The sequence below is a fragment of the Lutzomyia longipalpis genome, chromosome 2 (genome assembly GCF_024334085.1).
Source record: "Lutzomyia longipalpis isolate SR_M1_2022 chromosome 2, ASM2433408v1".
In the NCBI taxonomy this organism is placed as follows: Eukaryota; Metazoa; Arthropoda; class Insecta; order Diptera; family Psychodidae; genus Lutzomyia; species Lutzomyia longipalpis.
In genome coordinates this window covers 3,594,123-3,615,019 of record NC_074708.1, presented here as the reverse complement: position 1 = coordinate 3,615,019, position 20,897 = coordinate 3,594,123, and the positions used below count along the sequence as shown (strand labels likewise).

The 20,897-nt window shown below is 36.0% G+C and overlaps 3 protein-coding genes across 4 annotated transcripts; 2 read left to right on the top strand and 1 right to left on the bottom strand.

Annotated features, from left to right (window-relative positions):
- Nucleotides 1-741: 741 nt before the first annotated feature.
- Nucleotides 742-5,445, bottom strand: LOC129788659 (programmed cell death protein 10). Its single transcript, XM_055824891.1, has 5 exons — nucleotides 5,034-5,445; nucleotides 4,564-4,741; nucleotides 4,350-4,482; nucleotides 4,113-4,277; nucleotides 742-1,338 (listed from the first exon to the last, which is right to left on the bottom strand). The coding sequence occupies exons 1-5, from the start codon at nucleotides 5,103-5,105 to the stop codon at nucleotides 1,254-1,256; spliced, it is 633 nt and encodes a 210-aa protein (XP_055680866.1). The 5' UTR covers nucleotides 5,106-5,445; the 3' UTR covers nucleotides 742-1,253.
- Nucleotides 5,446-7,112: 1,667 nt separating this feature from the next.
- LOC129788658 (WD repeat-containing protein 55 homolog) lies at nucleotides 7,113-9,002 on the top strand. The gene is made up of 3 exons (XM_055824890.1): nucleotides 7,113-7,316; nucleotides 7,401-7,687; nucleotides 7,849-9,002. Coding segments are annotated over exons 1-3 (1,341 nt in total). The 5' UTR covers nucleotides 7,113-7,314; the 3' UTR covers nucleotides 8,901-9,002.
- Nucleotides 9,003-9,799: 797 nt separating this feature from the next.
- Nucleotides 9,800-13,641, top strand: LOC129788657 (beta-1,4-galactosyltransferase 2). 2 transcript variants are annotated; one of them, XM_055824889.1, is made up of 2 exons: nucleotides 9,800-10,929; nucleotides 13,445-13,641. In XM_055824889.1, exon 1 carries the CDS (start codon nucleotides 9,967-9,969, stop codon nucleotides 10,912-10,914), a length of 948 nt encoding a protein of 315 aa, XP_055680864.1. In that variant the 5' UTR covers nucleotides 9,800-9,966; the 3' UTR covers nucleotides 10,915-10,929; nucleotides 13,445-13,641. The 2 variants fall into 2 exon arrangements, with proteins under 2 accessions (XP_055680864.1, XP_055680863.1); XM_055824888.1 differs by having other exon boundaries at nucleotides 13,328-13,641.
- The last annotated feature ends 7,256 nt before the right edge of the window (nucleotides 13,642-20,897 follow it).

Here is a 20,897-nt window from a genome sequence, read left to right as displayed (position 1 = left end):
CGACGATTACAATACTTGGTATGCCACGATTGTGGTATACCAACTAATATCAACCCCACACTGTGTTATCAAAAACATTGCCAAAACAGTTGGTATTTATATAAAAACTTGAGTGATTGTGAAGGTTAATCAGAGGGTGGCATTACTGGAGGTACATAGAATCTGTCTGGGACAGGTGTTCTCATTCCGCTGGTGCAATGTAATATGCTCACCTGTCACAAATCCCAAAATAGTCTTTGTAGATGCCTCCAGAGAGCACCTTTATGCAGACATCGGAGGGAGGTGTGCCCTGTGAGAGAATTTTCCTTTCAATGTCAATACATCTCCCTTTGTTTAACACCCACATCAAAATGTGACTGTGCCTGATGTTTTGATGCACTTCCCCTGTTTCCCTCCATCCTCAGCCCTCTAGCCACGTACGGGCGTGCCCTGGGAAGTCGAGTACAAACAGAGAGAAGCACAGAAGGGTGCTAAATATTCGCAGTTGCACGTGGGTTGTACTCTAAAATTCTCTGAAAATAGATTATGGGGTTGGAGGGTTTGTTAAATCCCCTCGAATTAGCGTCAACATACTCAATTGAGCCTTTCATCTTTCACTGTGCAAACGTTACTTTCCATTTCCAACACTCCTCGTATTTAGAGACTTAAACGTGAGCGGAAAATTTCGCAGTAGCAAATAACGTTCAACCCTTAAGTCTCTCCCTTTCGCCCCCTTTTTCCCCGCAAAATGAAACAACAAAATAATTTCTTCTTTACTTTTGTATTAAAGTGACTTTTATAACAAAAAGAAAATACTTGGAAGATTAAATATATAACGATTATTTATAAAGAAAAACTGAAGATATTTTCACATTCTCAAAATACTCTCTTTCTCTCTCTCATCAATTAGATTTCTCTCTCTGTCAGTATTTCTTCATAAAAATACCAAATATATTTTCGCTATCTACATTATTATACTTCAGTGTATGTGTGTGTGTGTTGGACTTTGTCCTCTGGACATTTTCTTTTCCTTTTTAATTAATTAATTAATTACGGGATAAACCGTTTCTTTTTTATGTAACGAATAAATCAATAAGTAGTCCATATTTTTTTTTTCATTAAATATTATTTTGTGGATAACAACACTTTTTTCAAATAAGAAAATCATTCTAACTCTTACGCAGATTGGATGTCCTTTTTTTTCAATTAAATAATTCTCACGAAGACGGCTCCTGCTTGACTTCCCTTTTCACACTACGCCGTGAAAGTGAATCTCATTCACATTTATTCTTCACAGTGATCATAATCTGATTTGTTTGGTGGATCAGGTAGAGAGCACTGATGAAGACGGCATTTGCTCTGAAATTAGAAGAATAAAAAATATTAGCATTTCAAGCTAATATTTAAGCCCGATTTGGTTCAAATTGGTTAATAAGAACTCGAGAAAAAAAACTCAATATTTATAAATGATTTACTAAAACGGTTACCAAAAACGTATCCCTTGTCTGATTTGGATAAAATTTATCGGTTTTGAAAAAAGGATTTAATTATCTTTTCAGATTGTTAAGGCTAAACAAAATGGGTCCTAATAAAAACAATTTAATCAATTAAAACAGATATTAACGGATTTTTTAAATCGCTAAAGCCGTTTTACCAATTTGACGATTTTAATTTCAACTGCTTCAACTGATCGTATTGACCAGAATTAGATCAAATCGAGCTCAAATGAAAGAGGATTTCATGAAGATCTATAAAATTTTTCATTTTTTTCATTTCATTTATTTCCTTTATCTCAGATTGCGTCTGCCGCCGTCAACCTGGTTCTTTGGCTGTATGTGTCAATCAGTGTTTTACAAATAATTAATATTAACAATATGTTCACAGTACAGCCTAAATGTTTTCGAGAGAAAATTCTCACTAGGTGGTGGGGAGGAAAAAGGAACATAGGGCAGACTCCGAGGAAAGGTAAACGACAACAGGCCCAAGGGCACGCTTCGTTGTCGCTGAGTTCATTTAATAAACAATTTAAAAATATAATTACAATAATTTAATAGAGAACAAAGAAATCTATTATCAAAAACACAAATTTTTACGTTACGTTACATTAGCATAGAACAAAATCAAGTAGAGAAAAATATAAAAATATAGAATACAGGATAATATATTGGAAAAGTATAGTATCGTTATTATTTTTATAAATATTGACATTCATGGAGAATTTTAGACAGAGAAAGAAAAAGAGACTGGAATAAAGGAAACTGAGTTATATTTCGGTAAGAAAGGCAAGCGAGTTAAAAAATAGCACTCCTAGGAATCAGCAGCTCATTACGTTGCAAGTTTGAGAGTTTATTTCAACGTCAACGTCAAAGATCGCAAGATCGCATAAATTTCAAAGCATCAATTATAAAATAAAATCAAGAGATTTTGCAAAGTTTTTGAGCAAATTTTGTGGGATTTATGTATTTATGGCTCGAATTTATGTGTTTGTTATGTGTCTTTATTAAAATTATTACCAAGTTGTATTAAGAAGAAGATCTTAAGATTGTCTAGCTAATTTCAAGATTACACGAAGATCGCATAGGGTTACCACCTCACTTTACATTCTAACACGGAGATTTTACCTGTCTCGATAGGCAATGATCTTGTTTTAGATTTTTTTTTTAAAATTTTTTTATATGTTAAAAAATTAAGTCGCTTTGTTTGCAAACTTTTTTAGCATACTGTAGTAAAACCGACGTGTAGGTATGAATTGATCTTAGCATAAGGGATCGGCTTGAGTTTTTTTAAAGCTAGGCTTTATTCACTTAAACCAGGCCTCAGTTTTATAACCTGAGCTTAAGTTTTTTAATCGAGGTCTTTCTATTAAATTAAATCTCAGTTCTTTTAAACTAGACCGACTAGATCTAATTTTTTTTAAACTGGGCTTAAGTTTCCTAAGTCGTGCTGAGGTAGGGTTAAGTGCATTCTAGACCTAACCAGTTTTAAATATTAAAACCTCAAAAAAGGCAAGTTTAACTTAAAAACTCAAGTCTGACTTAAGAAACAAAGTTAAGCCGTTTATTAAGCCAGGCCTATTTTTATTTAAGCCGCACCTTAGTTCCTTTAGGTCAGACTTTTAAGACGCATTTAAGCTCAGTTTAGCCTGATTTAACATTGAAACCTTAAAAGCCTGACCTTGAAAAAAACTTAAGTTTAGTCCACAACAAAGGTCTTGCTTAAAAATCTTAGGATTGACTTTAAAAAGTTAAATCTAGTTTAAAGAAAACTGTAGTCTAGCTTAAATAATTTTATTCTGGTTTGGAAAAATTTAAATCTGACTGTCTTAAATTTTACTTTAACTAAAAAAAAAGAAAATTCCTAAATTACAGAGTCTATTAAACCGGTGAGACCCGAAGAAATTACTCCTAAACCCCCAGCCCGGAGATCATACCCCCAAAACCCGAAATCTCCGCATGATCGAATGATTCTAACATTGGATAATAATTATTACTAAACTATCTTCCTAACTAACTGAATTCACTAATTTATTAACCAGTTAACTAACCACAAACTAACGTTCAATAATATTTTTGATCAAATCTCCTATTTTTTCACAATTTCTTTAAGAAATTAATTTTTTTTTCAAAAAGCTAAAAGTTTTTTTTTCTTTAATATTCTGTTGTTCAATTAAGATCATTTTTTCTCTCCTTTATAAGGATTCTAATTAATAAGAACAACAGCAATGTAGAAATCTTGTAAAGCAGATGACACCATTAATCTTAAAGATCACAAAAGATCGCGAGATTGGCAAATTTTCTCACCCAAAGATCGCACAACTTTTCTTCCACGATCGCAAAAGAATTAGGTGGCTTTTGGCTCAAATCTAGGTCGTTCTAGATCATAAAATTCACTTTTTAACATTTAGAACCTTTTTTTTACAGCAATCAAACAATCTTATTGCATTGATTGCCACTTCTCAAGTATTTTTAACCTCAAGAATTTAATGTTTTCCACGTAAATCAAGATAAGAAACTTCTTTTAGGAAACAATATTGTGTGTCTATTGTTGTTGGGAAACACGAGATTTTCTTCAATGGACATTCATTTCATCAAGTAGGTAATAAAGAGAAAAGAAGATAAGAAGAGAATACTCACTGTCCCTCTTTGAAGTACTCTTTAAGCGTAGTACTGAATTTCTTGGAATACTTGACAAACTCCTTCTTTCTCTGCTCCACCGCTTGCTTCCCCGATGTCCCAGGGATGAAGCCAACCACCTCGTTCACTGCATCCAGCAGCTTTTTGATGGCACTGGCTATCTCTCTGCAAAAACCGGAAGCAATTTTTTATTAAAAAAAAATGATTTTTCTGAGGAAATTCTGCACGGGAACTTACTTTATTGTCTCAAGAAAAGTCTTTCGGTCTGTTATTTCATCTGGTATTCGGCTAAGGATACGCTTGAGGGATGCTGATTTCTTATTGAGCTCCTGAAAAGCATCTTCCGTACGATTCAGTCGGTATTCAATCACTGAAAAGACACGAGAAAATGAAGATTTTCAAGGAAATCAATTTGTGGATTTTCCTTTCACAGAAAAGTAGGGATACTCACAGTCAGAATCAGACGCTGCCCCTTGGAGTCTGAGGATACTCTCGTTCATGTTTACATTAATCTCCCCCTTCCGGATGATGCCCATCACAAGGTCGTACGTCAGTCCCGGATGTGTTTGTTCTGCCTTCGTGAGAGCCGCCCTGAGGGTCTGGGATGCAACTACATCTCGTCTCTCCAGCTGCAAAGGAAAGAATATTCCCTCCGTTCAAGCACCTGTTGGCTATCGCGCGTAGAAATTCCCTCCCAAAAACGCAATTTGAAAAATAATATCTTCGTGTCTGATCTCCCTGACCAGATAAGAGAAACAAATTGCTTTCCACCGATTAAATTGACTGCCGCGAAGAAAATTCTATTGTTCCCCCAGCTGTGCTGTGTGCCGTGGGAAGCGCACAACACCCGCAATGGGGGTCTCTGACCAGGAAGCTCAGAAAAACCTTGAAGAAGGAAAATCTGGGTGTTTGTGTCATTACCTGGGACAAGATGGGGCGTATCAAAACAGGCAGAATTAGCGATGTTACTGGCGTATCGTCGCCCATGGTCATTTTCTGTGTCAATTTTAGGCTTTTTCACACACTCACGCACGCACAAAAGCACTTCACATTGAGGAAAATCCAAGAAAAATACTCGATTTTCAAATTTTTCCTCAGACACAGCAAAAGAATTTCAATCAAACTCAACTGAAGTGTTTACAAAATTTGGAATTTGGATTTTAACCCTTTCGCGTCCATTGGGTCACTGATCCAAACGTGAAACATTTTATTTCTTCAATTTAATTGTTTTTTTCGAGATAGAAAAGCATCAAAATTCACACAAAAGAGGCTAAAGAATACATTCTGATTGAGAAAATTCCTCTGAGAGCATTCATAGAATAAAAAACGTAATAAAAGAGCGCATGTTTCAATAATTTTTATGTTTCACGTTAGACGCGAAGCGGTTAATTTAAAATTCCATGGCTACACTGTTATTATGCGAGACGTGGTAAAGGTGGTAAATTCGGGTACAGGTAAATATTTTTGATTTTAATATTAAAATTATTAAAAATAAAACTATAGATTAATGGTGCTATGCAGGAAAAGAATGTCAAGAAAAAATGATCATGACATTTTTTCCTGACATTTTTTTTTGTCATTCCCTCTCACTTCCACTAATGTATTTCCCTATCTTTCGTCTTACTCTGACACATAATCACGACATTTTTTTTCATGGCATGCCTTTTTAGCTGTGATTCTTTCTTAAAAGAAGCACAGCTTCTGTGTACACTCTAAAATGCAAAGTCGTCTGATCGGGCTCAAACTTGGTATGAGCACGAATTAGGGTCCCCACATTCCAAAAAACGTATGCGCCAAAAATCTTTCCGGCCGTCCGTCCGGCCGGAATATAACGCAATATTGCAAGAGAACGGTAAAAGATAGAAACTTGCGGTCAACGGCAAAGTTCATATATCAGGTGGAAGACATCCGATTATGAAGTCAAATCCAACCCCCCACCCCCGCGTCCGCCATTTTGAATAACCTCAAAATGGCGATTAAGGATTTCTTTAAAATTTCTGCGCGTTGGCTGTGATTCGGCTCGCGAGTAATTCTCTCCTCAAAATTTGCCCATCCTCAATTTTCAGCCATCTTCACATTTCACTGACAAAGAAAGAATCACAGCCCGTAAGTTTTACTTACCGTTCTTTCGCTTTATACTGTTCCATCCATTTCTTATGCACATGTTTTTCATTAATTTTCTCAGCATTTGGGGATATTTTCCTCAAAGAAAAGTGGAAAATGCTTAGCTAAAAAGTCCACAGTGCCTAGAAAGCAGTGAAAAGTGGAAATTTATTATCATTTAGCGGTCAAATATGTGAACATGCGCGAAGTGAAAAATCAAAACATTCTTTCCCTGACCAATTTTTACGAGATATTTTTCTGTATTTTCACGACACAAATCACTTCCTGCAGGTTTTTTGGACCTGCCCACAGGTCATCTGCAACACGGAAGGTCTGTGTGGGGTCAGGGAAATGCTTCCTGGGTGGTGGAATCCCACCTGAACGCGGAAAAAATTGGTCCGGGAATGAATGTTTTGCTGTCAAAACTTCACTGTTTTCACTTATTTGGCCGATAAATACCCACGATTTTCCACTTTTCACACTTTCACAGGCACTAAGAACACTTCCACAAGCCGCTTTTCACTTTTCACGAGATGAAATACCACAATTCACAAAGAAAATTGCAGAAAACCAAGAAATATGTTGACTACGCAAGAGCTTGAGAAAAAATGTCGTGAACATGCGTCAGAAAAAAACGAAAGATAGGGAAATACATTTGTGGGAGTGAGAGGGAATGACAAAAAAAATGTCAGGAAAAAATGTCATGATCATTTTTTCTCGACATGAGAAACGTGAATAGACCCAATTAACCCATTGCGTCTATTGAAAGAAAAATCTTAAAAAGTTAATATTAAAAATGCAACCAATTTACCACTTTTACCAACACTCTATCATTTTTTGGTTTGATGAACCCCTTGAATTTACTCATCGAAAATTCCTACAGCTTTTCATCGATTTCTTTCAATTTTTATCAGTGTAGGTAAACGTCAAAATTACTTAAAATGTTTCTCATTCCTTCAATGTGGTCTTGTTAGGGAATTTGGTGCATTTTTCATAAGCAAAATATCCCCTCAAATATCCTCTCTGTGCACGCCAGGAGGGCTCAAGAGTGCTCAATCATCTCACGAGAATCAAATGCAGGAAGAACTTTAATCAAACTATGTGAGTAGAATGAGTAAATTGAGTAATTAACGTGGTAAATTTAAAAAAAAAACTAATGGAATTTATGCTGCGTATTTCCCACAGGAGAGACTTCTATAAACCGGATGAACCAGAATACGTGGATATAGACAACGAGGAAGAGATTTTTGCTGAGATTCATTTTGTGGATGAGGCAGGAAACGAGATGGCGAGTGAGGCTGAAGAGGATTTCGAATTCAATCCAGCTGCTGAATCTGATTCGGATTTTGAACCATCAAGCTGCGAGTCGGAGGAAGAGGTAGAGAATGAAGCTGATGAGGATATCAATGAGGATGAAAAGGACGAGCAGGATGGTCAGGAAGTGGAGAAAATGAAGACATCCACAGAGGATGGTAAGTTATGAGTTGTACCGATGAAACATCAATGAAACACTTCGGGAGCTCTTTTAGTTTTTACCGCCACAGCTATTGCAATTGGCTCAGAATTTTTATAAGACTCAATTTTTGAATATTTTGTAATTTTAAAAGAAAAAAAAACGTTTTTGTCTCTTTAGGTGCGGATGAAGATTATGCCATTGTGCAGAGAATAATAAGTGAACTGAAAATGCCACGAAACCACCCAAAGGACATTCAAACAGAAGACTTTGTAACAGACATCTCCTTCCATCCCATCTCAGACCATTTGGCCGTTGCACTAATTACAGGTGATGTCGTTATGTATAAGTACTCCCTGGAGGAGAACACAATCGCCGACACGTACGAACTGCACACAAAAGCCTGTCGCGATGTGGAATTCAGCGAGGATGGCGATGTGCTGTACTCAACGTCCAAAGACAAAAGCATAATGCTGACAGATGTAAAAACGGGCAAACTCAAGAGATACTACGACAATGCCCACGAAACAGCCATCTACTGCGTGAGGCCAATAAATGAGAATCTCATTGCGACAGGTGATGACGATGGGCACCTCAAAGTTTGGGATTTACGAACGCAGGAAAAGAGCCCGCTCTTCTCGCTCCATGAAGTCGATGACTACATTTCCAGTATTCACTCCAATGACTCCAAGAAGATTCTACTAATGACAAGCGGAGATGGGTATTTAACATCGATTAATCTCGGAGCAAGGAAGATGTACGTTCAATCGGAACAATACGAGGAAGAACTCACTTGCATGGGTCTCTACAGGAATGACTCAAAACTCGTGGTGGGCACATCAAAGGGGCGAATGTATTCATTCAATTGGGGCGAATTTGGCTACCACTGTGACGTCTTCAATGGACCAAAGACAGCCATTAATGCCATGCTACCCATCACACAGCGAATGGGTGTTCTTGGATGCGAAGATGGACTTTTACGTGCCGTAAACACCGTTCCCGGACGAAGTCTCGGTGTTGTTGGGCAGCACAGTCTCGCTGTGGAAACAATGGATATCAGCAACACGGGTGAATTTATTGCATCAAGTTCGCATGATAATGACATCCGCTTCTGGAATATCAAGTACTTTGAGGACTTTGACGATGATATGCCAGCAAAGGATTCGAGGTACAATCTACCCTCGTCCAAATATACAAATGCACGGGATTTCTTTTCCGGACTTGTTGATTAAGTTTTCCTTTTTTCTCCTCGAATGGTGCGCATCCAGCAAATAAGATTTGTTTATTCATTAATGTAGATATGGTTTAAAATTAAATGATTATAAGCGATAGTATTTAGAATTTGTTTTATTTTATTGGATTTTTGGGAATAATTATGTGCTTTAGATGGTTTTTGGAGGAATTTTCGACAGGATCTAACGAGTCAGCCTTACTATTTCTTCTTCCGGAAGCTTTTGAAAAGTTTTGATGCATCTTCCGGGAATTATAAAATATTTTAAAGGCAAAAAATCAAACAATTGCTAGTCTAGGAAAATCAGGACAATGCAGCTTCGAGAAATGACTTCAGAAGGCGCTAAAGTCAAGATTTATTTGAAAAATTCACAATTGAATATTTCAGAAACGACATTGACGATTTTATTGAAATTTTGATCTGTTAAAAGTGAGATACAGAGTTTTTCAACGATGATTTAAGTCTTAAAATTAATAAGGATCTTCCGGAAATATGGACATCTTAACTCTTAGAGGATTTTGCTGGCCAAAGTGGTCAATTCGACTTTTTTTTCAATGACCAAAGAATTAAAATCTATTTAATATTTTTTGATAATTTCTACATCTGGTTATTTGTAAGTTTCATTGCTTCAAGATCGGCGAAAGAAACTCGGAAAAAATATATTTTTTGAGAGAAAATGAAGTTTAAACTTTTGAGGTTAGAAAATTCGATCCTCCAAGTGTAAACAAAAATATTATTTCAATTATATTAATTTAAAATTATCAGTTAAAAAATAAAAAGAAAATCACGAAAATGAATTTTATTTATAAACAAAAGCACCAGTTAAATAAACTAATAAATTCTTAAAGGTGAATTTCAAATAACCCCCCTAAGAATCACAAAACAAAGTAAAGGAGTTTGCCTTACCTCAGGCTGTATCGATCTGTCTGCCGGCGACCTTCCGGGAAACGCGCAAATTGTGAAAAGAGAAATAAACAAGAGAGATCGTGGTGGTGAAAATGCGGGATTTTGCATGAAAACGCTTAACCGGAAGTGGTGTTTTGGGTGTGATCCTGCGGGTTGGGATCATGAGAAGAATCTCCGAGAGAAATTTCGTGTGTGGGTGCCTCGTAATTCTCGTAATTTACTGCATCTGGCCAGATAGGTATGCCACGCACTACGCGGCCCTTCCGGTGGAGCAAATGGAGATGGAGCTGGTGGCGAAGACAACAAAGAATCTCACAAATCGCGGTCTTAATGCCTGTCAGTATGGGGATATCATTGCCAGGAATAAGTACACGCTGACGGAGGACTACATGGCGAAGCTGCATCATCCGGGAAGCATCCGCTTGGGTGGAGAGTACATCCCAGCTGACTGTGCCCCCAAGTACAGTGTTGCCGTGATTGTGGTGTACAGGGACAGGGAGAAGCAGCTCCGGCAATTCCTCACGTACATGCACAACTTCCTCAGGGAGCAGAGGCTGCACTATCGCATCTTCATTGTGGAGCAATTCGACAGGAAGCCCTTCAATCGCGCCAAGTTGTTCAACATTGGCTCCGTGGCTGCCATGAAATTGGGCTTCCCATGCCTCATTCTCCACGACGTGGACCTGCTGCCCATGAATCTGGGTCAGATGTATGCGTGCACAAAGCAACCACGGCACATGTGCGCCAGCCTGGATCAATTTCGCTACAATCTCCCCTATTTGGGGCTCTTCGGGGGTGCTGTTGCCATCGAAGCGAAGCCCTTTGTGGAGGTGAATGGCATGTCCAACATGTTCAACGGCTGGGGCGGTGAGGATGATGACTTCTTCAGGCGCCTCCAGGCAAAGGACATCGAGATTTGCCGCTTCGATCCGGCCTACAGTCGCTACACAATGCTGAAGCATGCCAAAGAGAAACCCAACGAGGACAGGCTGGCCTTTCTCCGCACCGGGCATCTGCGCTTCGATACGGACGGCCTCAATTCCCTCATCTACGAGCAGAAGGCCTACATCCTGCACGATCTCTTCACACATCTCCTCGTTAACACGTAGAGGACCAAATCTCACGTATTTATTTCTGCACATATTTATTCATTTTTCTTTACGTTGTAAAAAATTCTTTTAAAAATGAATTTTTTGGCACAATTTGCTGTAAGGATGGGATGGGCAAGGATTGTCCCTTGACGGGGCTGAATTAATGATATTATTGAATCATTTGAATCTCAATGAAAATATTTATTTTATTTACCAAAAATCAGGGGGTAGACAAAGACTCTATTTCCATAGGAATTCACTGCTCACTCGCTGAGACACCCAGGAAAATGCTTCAATCTGAAAAAATCCACCACCACTAGATAGATAATTTAATATTCTATCGATTGATAGCTTTTGAGGGGTGTCTCACGAAGATTAATGCACTAAAACTGATTTTAAAAATTTTAATGCATTTTTTGGAAATAAAGTGACGTCATTTTCTTCCTTTAATTTCTCTGCAAACCGTCCGCCATTATTTGCTGTGTTCGGGTAAAAAAGGGCTTTGTCTACCCCCTGCCAAAAATATATAAATAAATGGATCTGATTTTACTACATATTATTCTAAATTAATTCATTTAAAGTATTTTAAAAGAATCTCAATTTATTAATAAATTTTGCGATAGAATGAAAATTATTAATTAGAATCCTCGAACTATATTTTTGAGATTTTTGAGGAATAAAAAAATACACTAGCTAGACGTAAAAAAATAAAAACCAAGTAATAAAAAATATATTAGTTAGTATTTCTATTTTTTTAGATGATTCCTTCAATTCTAAAGGAATGAAAATGAAAGATATTAGATAATTATAAATAATTTAGTTTATTTCAAACATTTTAATCAATTTTAATATTCAGAAATAATATTTTACGACGTGACGTGTAAAAAATTGGCAGCAGTGCTGTCAAAAATGCTTACCCGGCTGGCTAATAGTTTATTCAATTTCTCTTTACGGTAATAAACAAAATTTTAAAGGCGATTTTAAGAAATATTAACAAGGTTTACTCATCAAACAGAAAGGAATAATTAAATTACATATTTAATTTAAGAAGCAAATTTTATTATTAAAAAATTGTAAATTTTCAAATAATTTTCCAGGGAGATTTGGAGTATTTTCATGAAATTTTTTAAAGATTTTCGACGTTTTTCTAGAGTTGAAATTACCGTTAAGAATCTTCAAAACTGTCATGGAAATTCTTCAAAACGCTCAACGAAATTATTTTAAAATTAACAATTTTATATTAACCCTCCGTATACTCTGAGGGGTAGGTGACCGACCCCAGAGCTATTTTTTGAATAATTGCGGCTTAGTTATTAGAGGTACCTATAGAACCAAGCTTCTGGAAATAAGTTCCTTGGTTATCTGAGAAGATTGTATCAAAATTTGAGGTCAATCCATCCACCAGAAAAAAAGTTATTAACAAAAATGTAAGAAGAGGGAATTCAAAAATTGGTGTAACGGTCTTTATTCCAGTTTTCTTCCATTTTCACTCTTTGTCTCTTTCTTGACGATTCTAACCTCAAAAAAATCATTGCAAAAATCCATTGAAAAGTTTATTTTTGTGTTCTAAAATTGACAAAAGACTTCTTAGGGAGTACCAAGGAGACTATTAAATCTCATTTGACCGAAAGAATTTGCTTATTTGCGAGGATTTCTATGGGGTCAGTCAGCTCCCCCAATAGTAATGCGCGTGAGTATTTTGGTCACAGTATATGGAGGGTTAAATATTTAATAGAAAAAACAATAAAGTTTGATAATTTCAAAAGAAGAATTAAATTTATAATAATAATAATAATAATTTTGAACTAAAGTTTAAAAAAAATCCAACAGCAAAAATTACGCAATATTTGACAATCTGGTGATTGTTAAGTAATTTATTAGAGCGTATAAAAATAAGGGGGTATGAAATTAAAACGTTCTTCGGGCCGAGTTGTGTTAAAGGAAAGTTTTCTTTCAATTTTATTTTTGAGCTTCTCTTTTCAATATTTTCAAAATAATTTAAAATTAAATTTCTAACTCATTTTTATCAATTTAATCAATTCAATTCTTTAATAAAAGTCTAAAAACATTATACAATTACTTTTTTTTTTTTTTAATTTTATGGATTTTTTCTCCGAATTTATTTAGTTTAATATTTCTTTTATGCCAAAAATTATTTTATTTGAAAAAAAAAGAAATTCTGAACATAATGTAGGATGATATAATGTCGATGATGTTGATCATAAATTTTTAATCAACATAATAGCGCCATTGTCCAGTGTGCGTGTTTAAATGATATTGATTTTCCAACTTCCTCCAACGAATGAAAGTTTCAAAATATTTATAATAAAATATTACCAACTCGTTGCACTTAAAACCATCCTTATTGCAAATTGTGCTTGAAAACACGGCGTTTTGCCATGTGAGGTATTTTTTTGTTGTTGTCGTGTAGTGTAGGTGTTTTATTTTCTCCGCTGTGTAGCGTAATTTAGCGCTACTACCTAATGTAAAGAAAATCTTTAGTTGAATTTTGTAACAAACTCTCAGAAAGTTTTTTTTTGTTCTTAAGTATCCCCGAGACTTAAAGCAACAATTCGCAATCTCAATAAATGATATTATTGTAATATTAAAAAAAAAAAGAAAAAAGTTTGTAAATTCTCGCAAAATTATCACGATTTTTGTCGTTATAAAACATAATTTTCTTGTGTTCACTTTTTGGTGTTGCATGAAAGAAAAGAAAAATAAAATAAAATGAAGCAAAAGAAATTCTCAATGGTGCAGTTCTTTTATTCAGCTGCGTTGCCCACGTGCTTGGCGCAGTCTCTCCCCATTGATTGACGGCGTGGGTGGGAGATCACAAATCATATTGCAGGAATCACCTGTCGATTTATGCTTTTATGAGTCATCAAATGCTCTCTGAACAATACACAATGGACATTTTACTTCTTTCTATGCACAATTGCCTGGCACACAAATTTATTTATTTATTTTATTTTCCCTCCCAAATGACTATTTTGCCATGTCGCGAAGCATTTTATTGCATCGGCGGGGAATTGCTCTGAAAGTCTTGAAAGTGAAAATTATGCAAATTCACTGCGTGACTTAGGAGGTGTTTCTTCTCAAAATTTAATATCTCCTCGTATGGAGTTCTTTCCGTCATTTTAGAAATGTTTAGTTAAAGCTTCTGCTTAAATTAATAGGGGAGAATGGCTTGAATCTGGCAGTGAATAGATCTTATTAATTAAAGATTCATTGAAAGAATTTTCTTTTAATAATGATTTTCCGGGTTTTTCGTCGGTTAAATGGGGGTTTCTCATCCAAAAAACTCACGTTTTCCAGAGCTTTCGGCTCCGTTTGGAATCTTCTTCAGTGACTATAGAGAGAAAGAAATTATTTACAAACACTTTTTACAAAAACAAGACGATTTTCCATTCACTTAAGCGTGGGGAAATTGGCAGAACGAGAAGGTATCTATAAACTAACAAAAAACAGAATTTCCTAACATTAAAAACAAGAAAACATAGAGAATTTGAGGAAAAACCACGTGGACGAAGCTCCATTACGTCAACAATTTTCATCACAAAGAAGAAAACTGTTGTAACGGCAAATTTTTCAAATAAAAACAAATAAATTCCTTCTCTCTGTAGCCACTGAAGAAGGCTCCGAACGGAGCCAAAAGCTCTGGAAAACGTGAGTATTTCTGGGTGAGATACCCCCATTTAACCGACGAAAAACCCGGAAAATCATTATTGTCGCTACACGTTGGAAAATCACTTCTTTTGAATTTTCTTTAGAAATTTACAGGAAATGACGGCGCTTTTGTCAAGTTTATTGCACTTGTAGATTGATAATTTTATTAATTTTCCATCCAAGATACATTTTGTGCTATAAAAGAAGTTATTCTTTAGCTAGATTGAAGGCAGATACTAAAGAAAAAACCTTTTTATGTTAGAATTACCAAATTTTTAAAATTATTTCCAAAAAATATCAAGGAAAATAAAGGATATAAGAAAAGAAAAGTCTTAAAAATAATTTATTTATTTGAACTTTGTAGTGTAGCTAAGCTTTCTCAAGCAGTAGGGTAAGATGGGGCAGAAAGTTAGAAGCGCAAGGTTCGGAAAATGGACTGAAAATGCATTTTCTCATTCAGAGAGAAAGAAATCGTGTAAAACAAGGTTGTAACCCGGAAAATTTCCTATAAGATAGTCGTTATGGTAAAATTCAAATATTTTCTCGCTCAGGAAAACTTCTCCCAAAATATTAACTTTTTGCCCTATCTTACCCTAAGACAAATTCAAGCAATTTAATTAATTAATTATTCTAATCAAGTTTCTTAATCAATCCAGGGAGAGCTTTAAGTTCCTCTTTATTTGATTTTAATGAACTTAATCTGCATCCAGGATCATTCAAACAGGTGGAGCTTTTTGCATGCAAAATTGCTTTAAATTGAGCATAAAAGCCCAAAATATTTTAAAATTCAAAAATTAATTGAAAAAGAAATAAAAAAAAGTGTTAAAAAAGATGAACTTCTTGTGAATACGAATGTTACAATGAGAGAGATTCATCGAATTTGCGGTGGCGTGTCTGATGCAGTTTATAGTTGGATTTAGGGAAGTGGACAATTCCATTCGTAGATTTTATTGCATTATGTAAAAGCTATTTTACAAATCTGCACCCATAAAATACCATAGCGAGCAGATAAGGATGGATAATGTCTCTGTTAAGCTTGTGTGGACTCTTTTAGAGTCCACACAGCACAGTGGACATACCGGGGAGTTGATTGTGGAGCCCGATCGTCCCATGAAGTTGAAAAAAAAAATAAAGAGTCAACAAAGTTGCCGGCACATTTCACTTTAACATAGGCAACATAGGTATATAGCACAGCATAGACTAAGCAGCAATATACATAGGTAAGGCTAGTGGTACACCCCGCGAGAATTGCGTGGGATAATGCATCTCAAGTCCGCGCGTGCCTTTTTCTCTCTCAATAAGTTCTCCTCTCTTCCTTTGCATGGTTCACGTGCCAAAATGGTCAAGAGTAAAATTATTATAATCTTCTCTTGTGGTGTGTGCTTTTTTAGTCATCCAATGTGGATTTCTTGGGGGAGCAAGAAGAAAAAGAATCGCGCAAAGTTGCCCTCTGTGGCAGTAAAATAATTCCCAACGAGGAAGGTTTGGTCTATTTCTGATTTACAATCGCACTTCTCCACTCTTGTGGTATTTATTGGTTCACTGATAGCACAAAGGTGTACATGGAAAAAAAAAATAAGCCCGCCAAGTGTGAGATGTTAATTTTCACCATTCGCAGCACAAACATTGGATTTCAGTGTTCTTGCAGCACGACAACATCTCAATTCGAGAACCGCAAAGTTCGACTTAAAAACCTTTTTTTTTACAGAAAGGTGTGGAATTAGTTAGTTAATAATATTTTAATTAAAAAAGAATTCTCTAAAGAAGCTTTTTTTTCAAAAGAACTTTTAAATATCTCGTGAACTGAAAGAGATATATCTGAGAGACAAAACTTCTTCCAGGATATATAAATAAATACAGAGCAGAGAGAAATTAATCATGTCAGAAAATGTCATAAACGCTGAAAGGCAAGAATCTTACGGCTATCGGGCAAAACACCAATCAAAATAATAAAAATAGCAACAATCTCGGTCGATAAATCAGCAAATTCCACGCAAGGTGAGGGAGCGCTAAAAGAACACCATCGCTCTCAATTTTGGATGGATTGGATGACATTGAGGCATTTCGGAGGAGGAAGTCAATCAATTCAGAGCTGCGTGGTCAAGGGGTTTGTAAATGTATTTTCATGAAGCTTTTAATTATTTTCTCTAAAATCTCGTTCTAAGCTTTATTCTAACAGAAAAGCTTGTTTTAATCAAATTTTCAAAAAGATTTTTAATTTCTTTTTTAAATTGTAACTTTTCTTTAAAAATTAAGATTAAAATTAAGTTTTTATGCTTCTGTATTTTTTTTTAAATTTTAAAAATATTAGTCTTTTATTCTTTACATTAGTAATATTGGTAATATTTTACACAGAGAAAAATAAATGTGAAAATTCCTTTGAGATGATTTTTGAGCACAAAAGGTATGGAAAAATAATTAAAGCTTAGGTCCAAAATTAGGAAGAACACTAAAAAAGAAACTTGGAAAAGGTGAAAAAATTAAGAAAACTAATTAAGAAGTTTTTTAAGTAGGAAAAAGACAGAAGAATTAAAAACTGCAAATACATGAATAAAAATTAAGGAAAACTTGGAAAAAGGATCAGGAAAACATAGAAAAAATTAAAAAATATTGAAGATAAATTAACGAAACAGTGAAAACTTATTAAAAAAAAATGTGATATTTAAAAAAAAATTAAGAATATTGTTAAAAAATTAGGAATAATACGGTTAAAAAATTAGAAATTCAAGAAAATTAAAATTTTTATTCTATGTAACATTCTCAATTGTTGCCTTTGCGAAATTCTTACCATGTAATGTGCTCTTTAAAAAAAATACTTGCGAGCCCCTTTTGTGTTTCTGATTGCTCCTGATCAGTGCGTTCTGGCCACACTGTGTATGAGCCGTGTGGAGATCAGTGGGGCAGGAAGGTGGAACATGCGGGAGAGAAACTGTTGTGTCACTGAGTCAGACGGCGCCAAAAAATCAGCAGGTTTGGCGGCAAGCAGTGCAAGAATTGCCACAAGCTTTCTGCATATAAAAATATTCTTAAGGTAAATAGGTGTGCAGATTTTTGCTTGATCTGTGGTTGATCTCTTTTGTGCAATTATTGCATATTAATGGAGTTTAATCATTTTTTTTTCATTACTTGTTGGCACCGCGCAAAGGCATCAGTTTTGTTTGGATTTTCCGCAATAACAATGGGAAAAAAAGATAATTTATTACCTAATTTTTTTTCGAGGGGGGCTGCGCTTGTGGCTCTCTTGTGAATGTTTCAATTAATGAAAAGATATGGGCTGTCCTACGATTAATTTGAATAATATTGTGTGGCAATTGTCGCAAAAGTGCCGGTGGTGTCTGGATGGCGGGAAAATGCACACCTCCCATGTGCAACACCAACTGCTTATCCGCTGAATCATACGCGCGCGCAACTTGGGCACAAGCTGTGTGAGAAATCTTGATTTATATGCCATCCAAAAAGTTTTCACAGCACGATCGTGCTGCATCAGGTGATCCACTCGCGATCGTCCTCCGCACGACAGAACGCGCACTCAGGGTGTGTCACGCGGAGTACCAGGCATGTCACTCATCCTGTCTCGCGGGATCGTATGACACGATGGGCGGCCAATAGAGTGAAAATTGTCAGGGTGAATTTATGAACTAATTGTGCAAAGAGTGTGTCACTCACTATGAATGTCATAAACATGCTAAGCGTGAATTGATGAAAAAAAAACCAAATCCAGGGCAAATCTTTGCTGATCTCCGTTGCGCATGATTGAGCCTCTCTCAGCATACACAGCATATGTGTACCCTATATAGCCTACCGAAAAAAAAATCACACAGCAGAACACTTCAGCAGGCAGACACCTTCCCCTTTGGTTGCCATTCGCAAGTGCCATGAGTGAATTCCGTTGCAGATAGTTCAATTACACAATATTATTCTCTGATATATATAAATAATTTTATAGCACACACCGCATAAATCCTGATTGTGACTCATTGCACTTTTGCACAATATTTTCGTCTACAATGCATATTTTCCAAGACCTGAAGTCAAGAAAAAAACTCCTCACAACCAGGTGCTTTACACAGCTAATAAACCTAAATGGATTTGATTTTTATTTTTCATCTGCGAAAGATTTTCTTTTTATCATAAATTTTCTTTAAGAGCTTTTAGAGGGATCATTGCAAAGATGCAACGGCAACCAATTGACATTACCTCAATGACAGCAAATTGACAGCAGTTAATAAATGACAGCAATTCAAAAAAAGCTCATAACAGAAAAGAAAACGATCATAAAAATAAGGAAAATTATTATTGTCCTGAAGCAACAAATATCCGCAATGTGAATGATCGTTTGGGGAGAAAGAAGAGAGAGAGAGAGAGAGACGGTGCTGTTTCCCACATCAATTGGTCAAAATGTTGCCCAAGCACCATGGCGATCACGCACTTGTTCGAATTTATTGAATACCAAAACGTCATCGTGGTCTTTAGCGGTGCTCAACATATTGACGATCGCGCGCGGAAAGATGAATGAAGAGCTCTGAGGCATCCACGGCGAGAGTCACATTGCTATATCCCAGATCGAGATCACCAATGCTCCCTGATTGTGATCTCGTGAATCACTTCACACACGCACTCCAGAAAGCACTCGCGGGGCTTTTGCACACCCAAAATGATAAAGTACCGTCTTTTATCGGTGGTCTCGCAGTGCGCAAAAGAAATGGCCAACGCCTGCGATCGCTCACGGGCACATACCAAAGTATTTAATCTCTCATCGTGTATATGCTAAATTCATTGTGGAATTTTTATGGGATGTATTGGGTGATTGGAAGAGAATTGAAGAGAAAAAAAAAGAAACGAAAATTAGACTTGACCAATATGATCATAATGAGGCGATCGATAGGTGATCATCCCACGGAGAGTGCCACAAATTAACATTTTAATGCTCCCCAACGCGCCGTGCAAATTGATACATTTTATCGCTTCATTCAATTTGGCAAATACACTTTGGGCGCTTTGATCGCAACATGATCGCGTCCGTGATGATGATCGCTATTTTGTGGGGTTTACAATGTAGATTTGAAGGTGAATTTAATGGCATTATTTAGACAAAGAATTGGATGATTAAAAAATAAGAATAATTGTTGAATTCTTCGCGATCTTTGAAGATCGTTTAAAGATCACTTAAATTCCCTTGAAGATCATTTCAGCGGCAAAGTATTCTAGCTCAGTAATGGACATCGATGACCTGTGTTACTCCTTAGAATCTCTATAGAGAGTTTTCTGAATGACCACATCAGCAAAATGGCATCATCAATAACATAAGAATGTTGGAGAGGAGTGTAGATCACGGGGGTACTTGCAGATGATTGATTGAATGACTCTCACAGTCTGTTAGCCATGCCAATCTGGTACCTAACTATCCAATATTGCGTGTTGTGTCATGCTTAAGAAATTGACAAGAAGATGAACCATAATGTACTTACACAGCAATGAGGAAAGATCATCGCAAGATCGTCATTTTTAGTGTAGAAAAATACTCAAGAAAAAAGCTCCAGAATCTCTCTCAAAATAGCGCTAAAAACTGAAGATTCAGGGTGGACAAAGTTTTTCTCTGGTTCATTTTCCAAAATCAAAAATTTAAAGAGAAATAAAGTCGTGACTTGGCTGTTTAAATGATATCATTATGCTTATCTTAGCGGCAAGTTGAAATGTTTAAAATTTCTTGTACATTAAATTCCACAAAAGTAATTGCGAAGCTCGAGCCAGAGTGATTTTTGCTGTTTTCAAATTGATTTTGTGCAATTCTCTGGGTGATTAATTTGAAGATTTTCAATTGAATGATCTCCAAATTGAAAGCTATGCCAAGAAGCTTTGGATTCTCCGTAGCTCACGAAGTTTTTAGATAAATTCGGCGTGCTGCTTCTTATTTTCAATTCAGCCTTTAAGTAATTGGTTTTATTGCTGAGGATGACACACCGTGGTACCCTACAATGGGGCACACGTTGTTCAATCTAATTGTGAGCTTTTAGTGCGAGATAGAGGAAATTTAAGAAAACGTAGTATAGTAACCCCATTGACCTGCTTTTAACCCATTTTGATCTGCAAAAAGGAACTTTTAGTTGCGGATCGTGGCAACAACTTGCTGGCGGAGTTACTTCGCGTGATTTCTGCTAGTCTTTGGGTCTTCTTTGGCTTATGATGAAATTTATTTTCTTCTCCACGAGTGAGAGTGAAGAATATTGGCCCTTGTTTTGGAGTCATTCACAATTAGATCTCTCATTGAATCGCATGTCTTTGTTAATGAAGCAATCAAGATTATATAGGTATTTTTTGGCATTGCATAAGGT